General features: G+C 40.3%; 1 protein-coding gene across 6 annotated transcripts in view; it reads left to right on the plus strand.

Annotated features, from left to right (window-relative positions):
• The window catches only part of R3HDM1 (R3H domain containing 1), a 47,663-nt gene that overhangs the window by 4,501 nt on the left and 24,987 nt on the right, over positions 1 to 18,175 (plus strand). For 3 of the 6 annotated variants that reach the window (XM_081921569.1, XM_081921571.1, XM_081921573.1), the window contains exons 3-13: positions 4,162 to 4,203; positions 4,646 to 4,735; positions 10,597 to 10,711; positions 11,600 to 11,678; positions 12,718 to 12,777; positions 12,866 to 13,006; positions 15,802 to 15,910; positions 15,996 to 16,091; positions 17,125 to 17,162; positions 17,248 to 17,298; positions 17,419 to 17,645. In XM_081921569.1, coding sequence (XP_081777695.1) covers positions 4,162 to 4,203; positions 4,646 to 4,735; positions 10,597 to 10,711; positions 11,600 to 11,678; positions 12,718 to 12,777; positions 12,866 to 13,006; positions 15,802 to 15,910; positions 15,996 to 16,091; positions 17,125 to 17,162; positions 17,248 to 17,298; positions 17,419 to 17,645 — 1,048 coding nt within the window. The remainder of the gene's footprint in view (positions 1 to 4,161; positions 4,204 to 4,645; positions 4,736 to 10,596; positions 10,712 to 11,599; positions 11,679 to 12,717; positions 12,778 to 12,865; positions 13,007 to 15,801; positions 15,911 to 15,995; positions 16,092 to 17,124; positions 17,163 to 17,247; positions 17,299 to 17,418; positions 17,646 to 18,175) is intronic. The other 3 variants (XM_081921572.1, XM_081921574.1, XM_081921570.1) reach the window with 2 other exon arrangements.

Consider the following 18,175-nt stretch of genomic DNA (forward strand, 5'->3'; position numbering starts at 1 on the left):
TTGTTTTGGCATCTCTATTCCCTTAATCTTAGTTCTTGAAGAATGCGATCATATTGCACACTCTTATTCAGAAAAAGTGCTTTATAGGCAGTTCTCATGTTATTTGCAAGTAGACTGAAAGAAGCGATTTGACCTGGTTTTTAGATTACAGTTAAAAGGTTTGCCCATCTGCTAGGAAAAGATACTTGTAAAATGAATGAGATAGAAAAATCCTTCCTCCAAATGCCACCTACTTAATACAAATTGTGCTGTTGATGATTTCTTTTACTCAAATTAAGCATTGATGCAAGCCTGCTACATGTAAGTTTCTCTTTAACAGGCCTTGATTTTCATTGTAATGATTTTAGCAATTTTAAGTAAAGAATGAATGCATCTATATATATGAGGGGGCATGCATGGGTGGCAGGATTTTGTTTAGGCCATGATTTAGCACTTTGGAACCTTTCTCTGAGACACTACATAGGTTTCCAGATTAGGCTGTTTCCATCAGAGTGTGATTCATGTTTCCTCCTCATTCACCATTAGGAAATATAAAAAGAAAAGAAAAAGCCTTTCCCACACTCCATTTAACAGAAGCAGATGAAATTTGCAGGCATACTGCCAAATTACAAGCAAGTGCCTCTAGGGGTGCTAATGCTAGGCACCCTTTAAGTTTATAGGAGTTCACTTTCCATATGAAATCATTCCCTCTGGTTATAAGCATGATCTATTAGTCACAGTGGAGCTCTTTCTCTCCTTCTATGTTGTTCTCCTTTCCTCCTTTACCCCATTTTGCTTTTTATGGTAACCTCAGATATTTTATTTTTGCTTCCTACGGATACTAACTTACTGTACACTGTGGAACTTCTACCTCCACTCTGCTCTGCTCCCATCTCTGCATGCACCTTGCACCCTCCCCAGATCTGTTCCAGAAGATTTGGAGGACCCCAAAATCCATAACAGGTTTAGGGACTTACAGGTGGTAGAAAGGGGAGATTCTGTTGCACAAGTTGGGCTCCAAATCATTTTTCCTTAAATTTTTTTTCATGGTAATATATGCAAGAGGCTCTAATTTTAAGACTGCAATCCTAACTGTATATTCAATGGGACTTGCTCCCAGATAAGTGTGGTTAGAATTGGTGCCTAAGACTGAAAACATTTAAAGCTGACAACTTCTACAGGTACCTACTGCATCTGGCAATGCACACCTACATTGTTCCAGTTTGGGGGCATCAGTGCTTTTGTAGAGTTACCTTATCAGGGTGATGTTATGCATCAAGAAGGCTAGCAATGCTAAATAGGAAAGGACAAAAAAAATCTATGACAAAATCTGTCAAAAACAGCACTTTATCCTTAACGTAAACCGCATACATTATCAGAAGTCAACATTTATAATTTATGCATAAAAGCACCAACTGTTTTATGCATGCTACTGTTTTACTGTTTTATGTTTTACTGTTTCTCTCTCACTGGGAGAGCCAGTGTGGTGTAGTGGTTAAGAGCGGTAGTCTCGTAATCTGGGGAACCGGGTTCGAGTCTCTGCTCCTCCACATGCAGCTGCTGGGTGACCTTGGGCCAGTCACACTTCTGAAGTCTCTCAGCCCCACTCACCTCACAGAGTGTTTGTTGTGGGGGAGGAAGGGAAAGGAGAATGTTAGCCGCTTTGAGACTCCTTAAAAGGAGTGAAAGGCGGGATATCAAATCCAAACTCTTCTCTTCTTCTTCTTCTTATGCATGCTGTTGTAAATAACTTTGTTCCTTTCAGGCCTGCATCAGTTATAAAACTTGCCCCTATAGCAGTGATCCTAAGCATCTGACTGTTTGTCAGCCTTGGATTATACAGCTCCACCACTAGGACTCTTTGCATGATCTCCTAATCTCTCATTTGGTGCAAATGCAGCTGCATCTCACACGTGCACACTGTATTACCAAAAACTGCCATCTCACAGTTTGCACACTTGAAATTGGGCAAGTTCTAACAATAGGCCTAGTAGAAGGATCTTGGACCCTAGATCAGGCATAGGCAACCTTGGCCCAGATGTTTTGAGACTACAACTCTCATGATCCCTAGCTAACAGGACCGGTGGTCAGGGATGATGGGAATTGTAGTCTCGAAACATCTGGAGGGCCAAGGTTGCCTATGCCTGCCCCTAGATTCTTACTTACACTTGAAAAACAACTATACATGTATTTAAAGGTCTAGCTCACTGTTAGATGAACAAACAAAATATATTTATATCTTTTCTGAAGAGGTTGTTTACAGTAGCTTTATCCACCATCAAGGGATGTTTCTAGGGAACGTTACCTTTGTGTAGTAATAAGAAGAGCTTGGTGTATCAGACTACTCAGTCTGGCATCCTGTTCCTTTACAGTGGTCAGCCAGGTGCCTGTGGAAAGCCTGTAAGGAGGATATGAGGACAGTTTCTCTCTCCCACGGTGGTTCTCCAGCAACTGATAATCAGAGGCTTTCATTCTGGGGGGAATATATTGCTATTGTGACTAAAAGCATTGGCTGACCTGAGATTGGTTGCTTTCATTGAGAAGAAGACTACTGTCTAAACTGTAGTTTAATCATGCAGTGTGTGGAAAAAGTAGTGCCTTTGTCCTGATTCTCCTGATTTGATAACCCCAGGTCTCTCTCTCTCTCTCTCTCTCTCTCTCTCTCTCTCTCTCTCTCTCTCTCTCTCTCTCCTCTCTCTCTCTTCCTCTCCACCATGTATATTTTTATATTTGTTAAGATGTCTCCCTTTCTGAATTGCTTTCAAACTAAATAGTTCTAAAATGTAGCCCAGGCATAGGCAAACTTGGTCCTCCAGATGTTTTGGGACTACAACTCCCGTCATCCCTAGCTAAGAAGACCAGTGGTCAGGGATGATGGGAGTTGTAGTCCCAAAACATCTGAAGGGCCAAGTTTGCCTATGCCTGATGTAGCTTAAGACATTCTAATCAGTAACCACTTACTATCTTTAACTTGAAGAAAAGCATCCAGAATTTCTGCAAGCAATTAATTTACCTCCAGGGGCTAGTGAACCTTCAGCTTTATCTCAGAACTTGCAAGCAAATGCTTTCACAAAATTAAATCTTTGTTTAGAAAATGCCTTAGGGTCTCTTCAGTTCCAAGAATATATATGCAAACAATGCAAATACCGATAAAGGAAGGAGGATTTGGGATCCCAGATTTAGAATTGTATCACCAAGCATATTTACTTTACCTTTACACAATTCTGGAGATCCACAGCTGAAAACAACTGTCCAAATTGGGCTGCTTTGGACTATTTCTATGTAGCACCTTTAGAAAGATGAGCGGCACTTGGGTTTAAATACATTAATACTCCTAAGTCTCTCTGCCAGCAATGCTTGCTGGAGGAAGTCACTAGCAGAGGGACTCAGAAATAGTGGCGGTTTCACCAGTGATATTCCGCTGAGTGAAGCTGACCACAGTCTGTTCCTCATACTGGTCCTTGGCGGTATATTGATATATCACCCAGGCCTAGTCATGTGTCGTTTCTATACTGGATGAAGTAGTAGTTTTGATGCTGGTTATTTCCAGACCATTTTCAACTTGTGGCAGGCAGTGGCAAATTGGCTGTACCTAGTGGCTGATCAGATTACTGTTGATATAAAGTTTGATTGCTTTCAGCAGGATGTTTTTGCTTATATGTGTATTAGTGCCTACTGAAGATGGCATTTTCTCTGAGGAATACAGTAAAAGGTGGTAAGAACAGTAGTTACTTTCCAGAACTTAAACCAGGCAGAAGAGTATTGGCTAAGTGGCGACAATGCTGTTTTAGAAACAATAATCTTCTTTAGTTTCTGACAGTTGTGTAACCCCTTTGCCAGTCTGAGCTGAGCAGATGTGGGGGGCAGAGCGGGCAAGGACATATTTTTTTTTGCACTTGTCCTGGGGTGTGTTAACTTTTCATTAGCAAGTTATAAACTTGACAGACTTTTCAACGTATAAACAGAATTATTGTTCTAGAAAGGAAGGTTGATGTTTCTCCATCCAAAGATCTTGGGACCATGCCTTTTGCATTTGCTCATAGGATGGATAATTCTGCAAATAATGGTCAGCATGGAATTGTTTTCTCTCTGCTGTGCACACTGGTGAATTGATTAATGCTTTTATACAGTCAGTGCATAAAGTTTTAATGCAAACTCTCTTTTGTTATGCTCACCATTCAGCGGCCAGTGCAGTCTTTTGGACAGACAGGAAAAAGGTCAAAGGTACAGTAGACTTGTGTGCTGGCATGCTAAGGAAGTCTTCATGCTTGATGAAGCCTTGCTATTTTGTGAAAATATGTATTGACTTCAGTTTTGTTCTTTTCTTTGGCAATAAAGTATTTTTGTTTTGGATTTTTGATTTGCCTAATTGTTTTGTTTTGCTTTGCCTGTATATTTCTAGTGGCTTCTTGTTGCTAGACAGAGGAAATAGTGCTTCTCTTTGCTTAATTTTTTTTCCAGTAACTGAAGTTGCTTTCTGCTGATAATCATGATGACTTTAAAGCTTTAACTGCTTGTTCTTTTGCCTTCTCGTAATGAATGATTGTGTATTGAAAATAGTCAGCATACGAATGTGAGCAGTTTTGTTATGCGCTTGGCAGTAAGTTAAATTGAGGAAAACTATCTGTGAACTGTAGATTTTTAATTTATAAATACTTTTCTTTAGTCAAGTACAAAGTTAAAGCTAGTTCGGGGCCTGGCTGTGTGTGAAGAATCTCCTCCACCTCCCACAGCTGAAATTTCACAGGACATCCAGGTAAAAATAAAATTCAGTATGAGACCTGAAACCTGGGTTTTTTGCTCTTTAAAGAATGTTTTGAAAGAGAGTGGGAGTAGGGTTGCAGTTAGCCCTTTTGGGGAATATGTGAGCAGCTAGAAAAAGTGTACGCATATGGATGCATGTTGGTGTGTGAACACTTCATCATGATAGAACACTAAATCATTCCCTTGATCAATAATATAAAAGTACTTAGGTTGAGTGAATATAGTTTGCACACATGCTCTGTGTCTCCTGTGGCTCATACCCAGCTTTCTGGCTGACAAAGTCATTTGATTTTTGAATGTTTGGTAACTCTAGAATATCTTTGTGTGACTAATACATTATAGAAGGTTTAGCTCTGCAATCAATAAAGTGATTTGCAGTATACCTACTAGTAACTTAGAGACTTGTTTTCTGATGTTGAAGCAGTCATATTTAATGTGCCTGAATTTCGTGTTCTGTAGAAATACGGTACTTCTTCCCTTGACACCAGTGTGGCCTTATGAGTCCATCTTACTAGAGCAGCATAGTGGGATTGTCTTGTAAATCTCTTTTAAAAAGTCTGCCCTGTGTGGGGACTCCTGAGCAAATGCAGTTGTATCATAGGGCTTTATTAGAGTCATTGGCCTGGTTTGCATGGAACACTAATCCATGATTTAGTGCTGTATGAGCAAGCCCAAGGTACAACTGGAAAAGGTCTAAATGAGTCAAGAAATAGAAAGTAATGGGAGAAGTTGGATGATGTGGTGCTCAGTATTATGACGTAGGTGAAAGGGATTAGAAATGAAAGCAGGGTTCCCTCCCCTGCTGCAAATATATATCTGACAGGAATATAGTTTTCTCCTCCCTTTTGCAAGTAAAATAAGTGCTTAGTTGTTGTTTTGTTGTTATTTTTGAACTCACAAGTCAGAAAGTTGCTACCTTTTAAAATAGGTGTTCCTTTCAGTGTGCTGGTGTACATTCTTTGGCGTGTGGCATATGTATCATTTTAGTTGTCAGTTAACAGTAATAAGATTATTTCTCTTTAATAGCAAGGGTATGCATTCTGTTATTTGCTATGAACTTATACTAAGTTATTTACTAAATGCAAATCCTCATCAGGGAAATTAGCTAACTACTTGGGTTGGGGGGGGGTCATGACTCATACCTTACAACATTCCATTGTAGTATGAGGATCTGATTTCTGCTTCCATAGTTGAGAGTCATATTGTCTTGTGTATATTCAGAAGTGATACTAGCACTATAGTTGGCTGAGCCTCCTTGACATCTGTGGCTTAATGGAAGCAGGGGTTGGAAAAGATAATAGATTCCTACACTCAAATGCAAGAGAGGTGTTAGGAGTTACTTTTTTGTAAACAAAAAACAAAAAAAAACCCATCAGTCAAATCAGAATTGTAATGTAGGGTTGAATTATTCTCTGAAATGAACGGATTTCTCATATTTCTCTTTTAACTTCAGCTGTGAGGGTGAGTCAGGTTTCCATCGAAGCAGAAGCATTTCTCTTTCATTCTCTAAAATTATATTGGTAGATTTTGCAGTACAGTTGTTTTGTTGTATCTTCACAATTTGCTAAACTACAGGAAGTATGGTGTGTTGACAGTAACTTAGATTAATTTTTGTTGAGCCCTGAGTAAGTAAGGAGATCAAGGCCACTGAGAGGGGACTAGGCTTTGTGCACTGGGCCCAGAGCCAACCAAGGGTCTGGACTCCTAGCTTTCAGTAAAAAAACACACACCTCCGAAACAGATTTTTGTATGCTCTGAAAGGAAAGTTTTGAAGCTATGTAGAGCCACTCACCCAGAGACTTTTCTGAGATGAGCCAGCCTGCACCTGCCTTTTTGTGTTTTTAATCAGTGAAGTGAGATCTGTGTTTGGTAAGTGAGCTGTTTGGACACTGGGCAATAGATTTGAAACCTGCTGTCCTAAATTGTTGTTGTTTCTCCCTCTGATTTACTGCACTTTTATTTCCTGTTTGGTATAGTTTTCTTCCATCCTAGCAACCAGAAGAAATTCACTGTAAAGCGAACTTACACTCCATCTTCACTATACATTTAAAACAGTATCATACCACTTTATACAGTCATGGCTCCCCCCCAACCCCGGGTACTATTGTTTATTAAGGGAGCTGAGAGTTGTTAGGAGACCCATTCATTCTGCTCATGGAGCTGCCATTCTTAGAGGAGCCAGCCCTTTAGGCTGAGAATTAGTGGACTGGTCAGAGCAAAAAGAATCACAAGTTAGTTTAAAGTGTGAAACTACATATTCTCAGAGTATTTTTGTTCACACGGTTAGCTAACTGGCATTTGTTCATATTTTGCTGTAAACACCTGTTGGCATTCTGTTTGTCAAACTTATTACAGTGGTGCCCCGCAAGACGAACACCTCGCAAGACGGAAAACCCGCTAGACGAAAGGGTTTTCCGTTTTGGAGGTGCTTCACAAAACGAATTTCCCTGTGGGCTTGCTTCGCAAGACGAAAGCCCATAGGGAAATCTCCGGGACAGCGGGGAAGCGCAGCGCGTCTTCCCCACTGTCCTCGGACCTCTTCCGAAGGCTGGTGGTGGGGCGGAGAGACCTCCTCCCCGCGCCAGCTTTCGGATGGCTGTCCTGAAGACTTGCGGTGGGAGGAGGGTTTTCCTTCCCACCGCCAACATTCAGAATGCTGTTCTGAATGTTGGCGGTGGGGAGGAAAAACCCTCCTCCCACCGCAAGCCCCGGGAACAGAGGAGAAGCGCTGCGCGCCTTCCCCTCTGTTCCCGTACCTGTCCGAAGGCTGGCGGTGGGGCGGAGAGACCTCCTCCCGCCGCCAGCCTTCGGAAGGCTGCTCCGAAGGCTGGCGGCAGGAGGAGGTCTCTCCGCCCCACCGGCAGCCTTCGGAAGGCTGCTCCGAAGGCTGGCGGTGGGGCGGAGAGCCCTTCTCCCCCCGCCAGTCTTCGGAAGGCTGCTCCGAAGGCTGGCGGTGGGGCGGAGAGCCCTTCTCCCCCGCCAGTCTTCGGAAGGCTCCTCCGAAGGCTGGCGGTGGGGCGGAGAGCCCTTCTCCCCCCGCCAGTCTTCGGAAGGCTGCTCCGAAGGCTGGCGGTGGGGCGGAGAGCCCTTCTCCCCCTGCCAGTCTTCGGAAGGCTCCTCCGAAGGCTGGCGGTGGGGCGGAGAGCCCTTCTCCCCCCGCCAGTCTTCGGAAGGCTGCTCCGAAGGCTGGCGGTGGGGCGGAGAGCCCTTCTCCCCCCGCCAGTCTTCGAAAGGCTCCTCCGAAGGAGGAAACCGTGCTTCGCAAGACGAAAAACTCGCAAGAAGAAAAAACTTGCGGAACAAATTAATTTTGTCTTGTGAGGCACCACTGTACCTGTGTGTAACTCCAGATTTATTTCAGGCCTGCCCACCCCCACCTGCAAGACAAGGGTAAAAATTTGAATATGACCTAAAAATATTCACAGATGTTATGCAAATTTGAGTCTTTGAGAACAGCAGCAGAGGGCCTAATCTGTATACTTTATACCGTATTGGCCTGAATATAAGCCTCACCTTTCCCCCAAATTCCAGCTGTGAAAAGTTAAAGTGCGACTTATATTCCTGACCTTACGGTATGCAGCCAGGAGCGCAGGGCAAACAGCGCCAGGAGCAGGGCAAAGCAGCGTCCGCCCCGTGTGCAGTCCCCCGTCCTCTCCCCCAAGGCCAGGAAGGGAGAGAGCAAGGAAGGGGAAAGGCTTCTGGCAACGCAGCGTGGCTCCCCCCCACCCCCCAGTATGCAGCCAGGAGCAGCAAGAAATGGAGTGGCTTATATTCGGATATTTTGTCTTTTTTTCTCCCCCCCCCATCAATTTTAAAGTTGCTGCTTATATTTGAGTGCGGCTTATATTCGGGCCAATACAGTATGTAGCTCAGGAAATCCTATTCGTGATCCCTAGTTGGTATACATAACAGTTGAAAGGGGCCAAAAGGATATAAAGTGAAATGCCTAATCACAAAGCAGGAGACACCCCTCTCAAGCTTAGTTGAACAGTCCTTAAATTCAGTATTGTCCAGTCATAGAATTGTAGAGTTGGAAGGGAAGGTCATCAAATCTGACCCCCTGCATTGTAATCCTCAATTGGTTATGCCATCGGATGGTTTGTACTTAAAGTTTCTATGGTATACATTAAAGCAGGGATGTGTTCAAGATGTTTGGCAGCTTGTTATTTTCTTAGTTTAATATATTGGACTTTCCTTTATGGCAGGATAGATGGACATTGACCAGCATGAGGAACCAAATGATATTAAAAAGTCAGAGCAATAATATGGCACAGTGTTTCTGTGGTGATTAATGCTTTTGAAAAGGCTAGGTCCACCAATATGTGATGCACTAGCAGGGACATTCCCCATGTGTTTGAGTCCATTGAAAAATTCATCTTTCATGAACATTAAAGTTACTGCAAGGTTTAATTTGAACTGGACTGAAAGACTACATTGTTGTAAAAAGACCAAAATCTGAAGCTCGTTTTAAAAGATGAATGAATGCAAAAAGTCATGTTTCCATAAATGTTTTATGACTAGTTTACACATCGTCATATTTATAACTGTGTTATTTTGATACTTTGGGAAAGTTTGGTATATATTCCTTTTTAAGGTAGACTGAACTAGTTTTTGAAACAGTGGTGTTTTGTGCAGTTTATGACATAATTCAACAATTTCTGTTTTTGTGTGCTCTATAGTAGTTATTCTCTGGCAAGGTTCTCAACTTGAATTCATTTCTGTTTCTTGAAGATTCTCTGGTGAATGTTGAAACGAGTTACAATTGAAAATTTAATGAATACTTTATTTATTTTGCTGCTGTTCTGTCTTCAATGGCATAAATGAGCACTGTTCCACTAGCTGCAACTATATTTCACGTCCCTTAAATCAGATTTATAGAGTTGTGTCCACTGTAGCAAATGTCATTTTGGAAAGATTTAGATAAACGAAAAAAGACTAAAGCAATATGTTAAAGGTATGTGACAAATTGTTCAAAATAAAAATAAAAATCTGTATCAATGTAAATTCTGTCAAATCCAGGCACTAAAATGGGTTGTTGTTGTTTTAATAAATAAACTAAAGGAAAGATCGCTACAAGGGAAGAGTTAGCTTTACAGAATGCATCTTTCCTTCTCCCCATCCCCCAGTTCTGTGTCCTTTGTTAGTTCCAGGGAATGGGAATCTGCACCATCAACTTTGTTTTTTTGTAACTCCTACTGAGTTCAGTGGAGTTAACTCACAAGTAAGTGGGGATAGAATTGCCATCTAAATGCTGAAACGAATGGTCAGCCATAATTACCTAGTTTCATGTAATGTTAAGCCAAACCCATGTTTTAGCGTAAACAAGCAAATGTCCAGGTTTCCATTGAGAAAATCATGGCTGCGTTGCTCTTTTTCTGGTCCTACTGCTATTGTGCTGCTGTGAGCAAAGCCATGTTATGTCCCCTGAGTGGTAAGCCAGAGAACAAATCTTGGTTAAAACACATGGTTTGTCTCTCTAGCGAAATAAAGCATGAGCCCAGGCTGAGAGACAATGCAAAACCCAAAGCAAATGCCCATATATTTGCTTGTCTATGCTAATCCATGTTTGCTGTAGCATTATAACTGGACCACTGCTTGGGTTATGTTTGGTCCCCAGCCACTGAAATCTATGTTGTGCACTAAAGACACATGGTGGGTTTGTGGGAAATAAAATAATGCTAATAAATCAATTTTCCTTTTAAATGGATTGAGAGGTTCTAAGACAATGCTGTGTGATTCCTTTCTGGATTCCAACCAACATACTAGGCTCTCCGCTGCAGTTGGTTGATTGCTTAAAATGACACATTTTTCATAGTGGGAGGGGAAAAAATGACGGATTTTACTTTTCAACAGGAGAAAATTCAGATCCAGCTAACACAGTCTTTTGAAAAGGAGGAGAAACCCTTGAAAGATGAAGCAGAAAAGGAAAAGTCCATTGATAAATTGCCCAGGAAAATGTTATCAAGAGGTTTGCTATCTATCGTTCTTTTTAAAAATCTCAATAATCTAGCAGGAATGCTGTGAGGTGGCAGTGGGGGGAGGGGAGGGTGGAGAAGTATAGCTGGAATAGGATGGTGGCCTGGACCTGATTGAGAACGTTTTTATCTACTCCCTCTTTCATTCAGAAGCCAGAAGGTGGGGAAAGGCCAAGGACAAAAACTAGGCCGTCGCCAAATTTATTGTATGATTCTGCGCATGTTTGTTCAGAAGTAAGATTTCAGTGGCCATGTTTGGATAATCACTACTTAATAACCCAAGATATGAACAAGCTTTGTGGTCTCTCTCTCCCCCCCCCCTTTTATATGAGCAAGAGAACAAACAACCCAGGAAGTTGTCTCAACTGGGAAACAATGTTTTTCAACTTGGGAACAAGCTGGGATATGACACCATGGTTTAAAGCTGGCTTAATTTTCTGGCTTATTCTGGAACTATTAAACATAGTTTCCTGGTTTGGACAAAAAAAGGAAATTTATAGTTAGCTCAATACTTCCTTTCTTGCTTGTTGGCTTTCACAAAGGAAGGAGTAAAGGAGTTTCTTGTCTGCTCCCAAGACATGTTCATATATTGGCTATTAAACCAAGATGTGGTTGGCCAAACCAACCCCCTGTCTTCAAAGAGGATTACCCCTGGTTTAGTTTGGGTGACCCTTGGGAATAGTGTGGGGTATAGAGGGGGGAGTTGGCAGAAAGTGTGCCCCCCTTCGTTTCTTAGCTGGTGTGCAACTATACTTCCAAATGTGGTGTTCTATTTATTAATATGTAATAAGGACAGCTCTTAACATATAAGGAATATATTTTACTAAAATAATTAATATATTTTCTCCAATCCTGGATTTTTCTTTCTTTTTTCTTTTTAGATTCTAGCCAAGAATATACAGATTCAACTGGTATAGATCTACATGAGTTTTTAGTAAATACGTTGAAAAATAATCCCAGGTAAAGAGGTGGTAGTTTGTTGTTTTTAAATTCAAATTTATTGAATTCAAATTTTCTTACTCATTTTAGTTTGTGGTACTAGTAAGTGCCTCAAATATTGCTCTGGGACAGTGGTTCCCAATTAGCTCATAACTATGGAAATAAGTTTTGAATATAAGTTTTTCACATGACCTGAGGGGTATGGAATGGTGCCATGGGTGGGTTACACAGACCCCAATTAGGAATCACTGCTTTAGGATGCCTTGTGTAAAGCCTTAAAATATTTATATTTCTGTATCCTGTTGCATGAAAGCCTACTTCTTCAAATGATTATTTCCATTCCCTTTACTCATATCTTAAGATAGCTTTGTCTGAATGATTATCTGCTGAAATCAGTACAGAAACTTACATAAGTGATGGCTAATATGATGGAAAGCAGGGGCTATAGCAGGGGAAGCCAATGTGGACCCTGGCAGATGTTGCTGGACCACAGCTAGCATGCTGGCGGGGGCTGATGGAAACGGTAGTGCCACAACATCTGGAGGGAAACATGTTGGCGATCCTTTATCCACAGCAATTGCCTCGGCTGCAACTCATGTGGCTTTTGTTGTTTACACCAAGAAACCATTTTTTGGGAGGGGAGGCCTGGGAGCAGAGAGACTCTGCCTGGGTAGAACAACACCAGCATTACTCCACTAGTGCAGGGCTCCTTGTTCTACCTGCCAAATAAGGCTTTCCAAGGCTGAGCCAGTCCAGGATCCACTGGATCCAAAGACAAACTATCATGCAATATCATTGGGCTCAGTTGTTGTGCCAACAATTTGCCTGAACCCCACCTACCCCCCTATCCAGTGTGCATGGCAGAGCAGCGCCATGGCTTTATTAAGCTCTGCTTGTTAATATATTTTAATACATTTGTGATTTAGAACCATAGAATCCTTTTTAATATAACAAATAGTATTCTTGCTTAATACACTTATTATATTACAGCATCTGGAAGCACTATTGTCTTCTGTTGGACTACCTCCTTTGTCTCACCCCTGTGCTTTTTGGTTTCTAGGGACAGAATGATGCTGCTGAAATTGGAACAGGAAATCTTAGATTTCATTGGTAATAACGAGTAAGTGCTACATGCTGGTTTTGAAGAAGTTTTTATTATATACGGTGTAGTAACTCAAGTAAAACTAAAACTTGATGCTACTTTTCAGAATCCCTCGAAAGAAATTCCCCCCCATGACCTCTTACCATAGAATGTTATTGCACAGAGTGGCTGCTTACTTTGGACTGGAGCACAATGTGGACCAGAGTGGGAAGTCGGTTATAGTAAATAAAACCAGCAATACCAGAATGTAAGTTAGGAATTTTTTTTATTCTTCATTAATCAAGCAGTCCAGTTGTCTGGATGATGGAATGTTTTAGTCTACTGACCCAGGTAGAATCTAGTGAATATCTTATTTTTATTTCATTTTTTTAAAAGGATTCTTCTTTTCCTAGAGGTGATCCCTAAAACATGATTGTATTTCAAATCAAAGGGATCACTAATTTTGTGGGTATCATGATAAATGAAAGCTATTTTCAGTGTCTGGGGTGAGGGTGTCACTATTCATTCTCTGACTATCTAGAAATCTCTCCAGTGCTGCTGTTCCTCCATCTTGTGAGAATAATTCTTATTCCTGAACTGTAAAAATTTGGGATCTTGAAAGTAGAAGGGTTACAGCAGGCAAGACAATTAGGTTAGAGCTAGCTTTTTGGGTTAGAGCTAGCTTTTTGTTGCACTACCTGTTTTTCTTTGTTATTCTGTAATTGTTATGCACAAATCACACATTATTCATAAAATAACAGTCTTCAGTAACTATCTACACCACCAAAAGGGTCTTTTGCTGTATTATCCTGAAAACAAATATTGTAATATTTAACAGATTAGTTCTAACTTGACACACAGTTTCTTGCATCCGACAACCTTGATCTCCCTTCTTGAAATCAAACAAAATGCACAAGCTTTTCCATGTACAATGTATGCCAAACGTCATTCAATCAGTCATTTGCCTCTGGGATTTCCATATTCCCCCATTTATGAAACATTTCTCTTCTAGCTGTAGTAATTTAGAGGAAACAATAATTAATGCCAACCCTGGGAACCAAGTCTTCAGTTTTGATGGTGTTGGTGGCAGCTCACACACAGTAATTGTCCTTAATAATTTCAGCAACTTTCTTCCCTACATTCACATCATACATTAAAGTCTTCTGGTCTTGGTGCAACACTTTTTGTGTTAATTTGTTGTTGTTTTCCTGGTCTTTTAAAAATAGCGTTAAAGGTGCTGAAATGCTTTGTCAAATTGGGGGTTAAGTATGGCAGCCAAAGTCAAAGGACAGCATGCAACGTTTTGCATAAATAGAAGAGTTCAGCAAGAACAGTAGACAAAGTACCTTCATATGTAATAATTTGATTTCATTGGGAAACTGGCAGTGGGCCTCTTTTCCTTTTGGAGCCTTACACCAAGCCATTGTGTTCAATGAGATGTTGATTCTCATATAGTTGCTCCCATGTAGAAAACCCCTAGAAATATTTCTGCTGTGTAAGAGTTTGAATACAGGAGGGTTAACCCTCACTTACCATGTAGATGCCTGATCAGAAAGTCACAAGTAATATCCACAAAGGTCATTTTATGCAGAAGTAAGGGAGCCATGGGTATTGCTGAAGGTTTTCTGGAAGCATCTCTCATGCCGGATGAGGGACACCTTACTACTGAGTTAAAGTATAGCTTGCCTGTTAGGGAAGAGGAGCTAGTTTAGAGAGCACGCAGTTCCATTGCTCACCCACAAATTAGTCATCTGTATAACAGTAGAGTCACAAGCACCTTGTGGTCTGCTGATATACCATAAGTTTTTTCTTTGTCTTTGGGTGGCAGCTATATTTGCTCAGAAAATGGTATTGCAGAAAAGTGGAACTTACTAGCTGTTATGAGGGTTTTCATTTCATTCCCAAAATTATTTTGTGTGTTTGGAAATAATTATCTCATCTTTGTAACTCCATTTTTTCAGTCTTTAAAATGAAACAGACATACAACATTAAAAAAACAACTATATTTAAGATGTGCTTATGCAAGATGTGCTCAACAATTACATATATTTGCTTGCTATACTCTTTGTTGTCTTCCTTGTTGTAAAATGACTTTGACACCTGGTTAATGAAGACTTTAGTGAGTTGGAGAATGAGCTACAGTAACAGATGAGCCCTTTTATTGTGAAAATAACTTTTGATATCAAAAAACATAGGCTGCTTTCTGGAAGCCCCAATAATAATTAGCAGGCATTTCATATAACCTATAGACTATGTAAATTATTTTAAAAGGTTTTCAATGTTCTTATTTTAAATCATTTGGGATGTAAAATAAGAATTTTAAAAGAAAACCTTGGAGGTCTGCTCCATATTGAATAAAACCCAACTTGCCTTTTCCTCATAGGCAGATTCCCCGCTCCAGTGCCGATCAGTGCTGTTAATGACATCATCAACCCAGTGCACACTGGGACGACTCAGTGGAGTGGTGATTGCAGGGCAGTAAATTCAGGGACCTTTAAGAGAAAAGAGGTAAGACAGTCTAAAGGTTCTCTGAAGTGCCTGCTAATTACATTTGGGCATCCAGTAACTCTTAGGTAGTTTGGGAAGTATTTCATTTAATTATAATACAGTTCAGGAATTAACTTGATCCTTGCTTTCATGCAAATCTCTAGAGTAGAAAATAAATGAAAAAACATTGCAAAACATGTGTGCTAGTGTACCACAGTGTGTAGTTAGCAAGGCCCCAAATAAATTTCTTATTTGTGAATGGGTTTAGAATTCCCATTTACAAATTAAATGTTTATTCTGCTGTTAGCTTTACTTAGTATCTGTATGCCTCAATACAATTTATTCAAATAAACGTATGAAATGAAGGGACATCAGTGCTCTCACAAGCGCATAAACTTCACTAGTTGCAAAAAAATAGATCAAAGAAAATGAAGGTGTTAGGACAGAAGCTGTATCCAGGGCAGTATCCCAAGTGTGTTCTCAGAGTTGTACCTTCTTCAGATTTAAAGGTATACACACTTTAAAACATTTTCATACCTGTCATGATTTATTTTATCTTACTCATTTTTTTTAAAGACCTGACCAGAAGTTTTGTGAACATATAAAAGATGAAAAAAGTGAAGATTTTCAAAAGCGGTACATCCTTAAAAGAGAGAACTCTAGTCTAGACAAAGATGATAACCAGGTAAATGTTGAACTCATATAGTTGTCTTGACTACACACTTGCATTGTGCAATAGAAATTGGCAATTAATAACTTATTTAATTTAGATGCGAATACGATTAAAAGATGACAGAAGAAGCAAATCTATAGAAGAACGAGAAGAAGAATACCAGAGAGCTAGAGAACGAATATTTGCACAAGATGTAGGTATTAAATTACAAGGAACATTCATAGCATCTTTGACTATGTATGACTACTGTGACCTTAGATTGTTATACAGTACTTTGTTTATAATACTTGAATATTTAAATCACTTTGATATGCATTGGGTAAAGCTCATAAAAATGCTGTGACTACATTAACATTCAACAGTGTGTTGAGGGAGCGTTCAGTTGGTTTGGAAACTAGCAAGCAACTTGCTAGTCTTCTCCACCTCTAGACCTTTAGATAAGGAAAATTTACGCCAAATAAGGAGTGGTGGATAACAGACTGAGGAATAAAAACTAATCAGGCCAGCTGTCCCCTGAGGACTTGTTAAATTCTGGATGTTTTAAGACTTGCTGTCCAGTTTCCCTTGTTTCTAATAAAACTTATGTTCATATTAATTTCTTGGAATCTTAAGATTTTCATCAATATTTTGTATTTCTGAGAAACTTGCAGTAGAGACATGAAGGTGGGGAGGCATTTGTTCACTTTTTACATAATATGGGATGTGGATTTTTTTTAATAACATGCTACTTCTGTGACAAGAGTGTGGGATAGTAGGGATGTGCCAATGTGGAGGGTGTAAGTTGCATTACTTTTTGTCAAGGTAGCCTTGCCCCCCCCTTACCACCTCCTTACATTCCTGATCTGCCCTTACAGAGGGAGTGAAGATCTCTGTATTGCTGTTCGTTAAGCATAAATCATCTTACCATTATTTAAAATGAGTTCAGATATCCACCTGTACATATGGTGATTCTTAATCGTTCTGACTCTTTGTAATTTAGTACAATATAATGAAAAAAGCAGCCAGCACCTTACCATAGCTTAGCATTAGGAGTAGACTAGGCTAGTGTGTGACATGGCTTGCTATAATCTTACTATTAACTTGTGAACCATTATTGGATAGTATGGGCTATTTATTACAGGTGACCAAAAACATTTAAACGTGTGTGTCATATTATTTGTCACATTGGGATTGATAATACAGTAGTTAGCAATGGTGATCTTCATTCTACACTGTTTCTTCCTCAGTCGCTGTGTTCCCAAGAGAATTACATTATTGACAAAAGGTAAGAGAAATCAGTTTTTAAACAAGTTCTTATTTGCTTTTTCTAATAAAATATTAAGCTACTGTTTTATTGAACATGCCAACAGAATCCAGGAGGAAGAAGCCAATAGTACCCAGCAAAGGCGGCAGATCTTTAGGTATTGAATAAATTGGGTTTTTAAAAAAATCCCAAAGTATTTTGCACGTATTTCACTTTTTCTTGTCCCTGATTTTGCAAATAATCCCTGTATTTTATAAGCCAATTTGGTGAATTGCAGGGTCAATAAGGATGCTTCAGGGAGGTCAACCAACAGCCTTCAAAGCAGTACAGACAATGAGCTAAAGTATTCTGAATCCCGTCCATGGAGCAGCACCGACTCTGATAGCTCCCTTCGCAATTTGAAGCCAGCTGTGACCAAAGCCAGCAGCTTCAGTGGGATCTCTGTTCTGACAAGAGGCGATAGCACTGGAAGCAGCAAAAGCACAGGCAGACTATCTAAGACAGGTAACAAACAATCTGCTAATGTGTACATGTGTCAAATATCTAAGGAGAAAATATACCCCCTTTTTGCAAAAAGTGGTCCTCCGCCCTTTCAGAGATTATTTTGAGGAGAGTTGCTTTGGCCTAATTGCAATAGCATTTTGCTGCAAAACAAGTCTGTAGTGTGGTGGTTAGGAATCTGTGGCTTTCCAAATGTCATTGGACAACAACACCAATTATACCTTACCACTGGTCATTCATTGCTTGCTGGGGCTGATGAGATTTGGGAGTCCTGCAACATCTGGAGGGCCACAGGTTCCCCATTCCTGATATAGTGATTAAGTTTGTGTTGTTATAAAAAGACAAGCAAGGCCCACTGTTAGCCCATTGCAGCTGGAATAAAGGCAATGGCTTTACCCACCTTTACCACCTGAGTCAGTTACCCCCCCCCCAAAAAAAAACCATGTTAGAAGCCATTGATTATGCAACATATTTGGAACTACCTGGTTAGGCAAGGCATTTGGGTCAGCATTAACCCAACTGGTCCTGATTAA

This window comes from Podarcis melisellensis (assembly GCF_964234715.1).
Source record: "Podarcis melisellensis genome assembly, chromosome: 1".
Lineage (NCBI taxonomy): Eukaryota > Metazoa > Chordata > Lepidosauria > Squamata > Lacertidae > Podarcis > Podarcis melisellensis.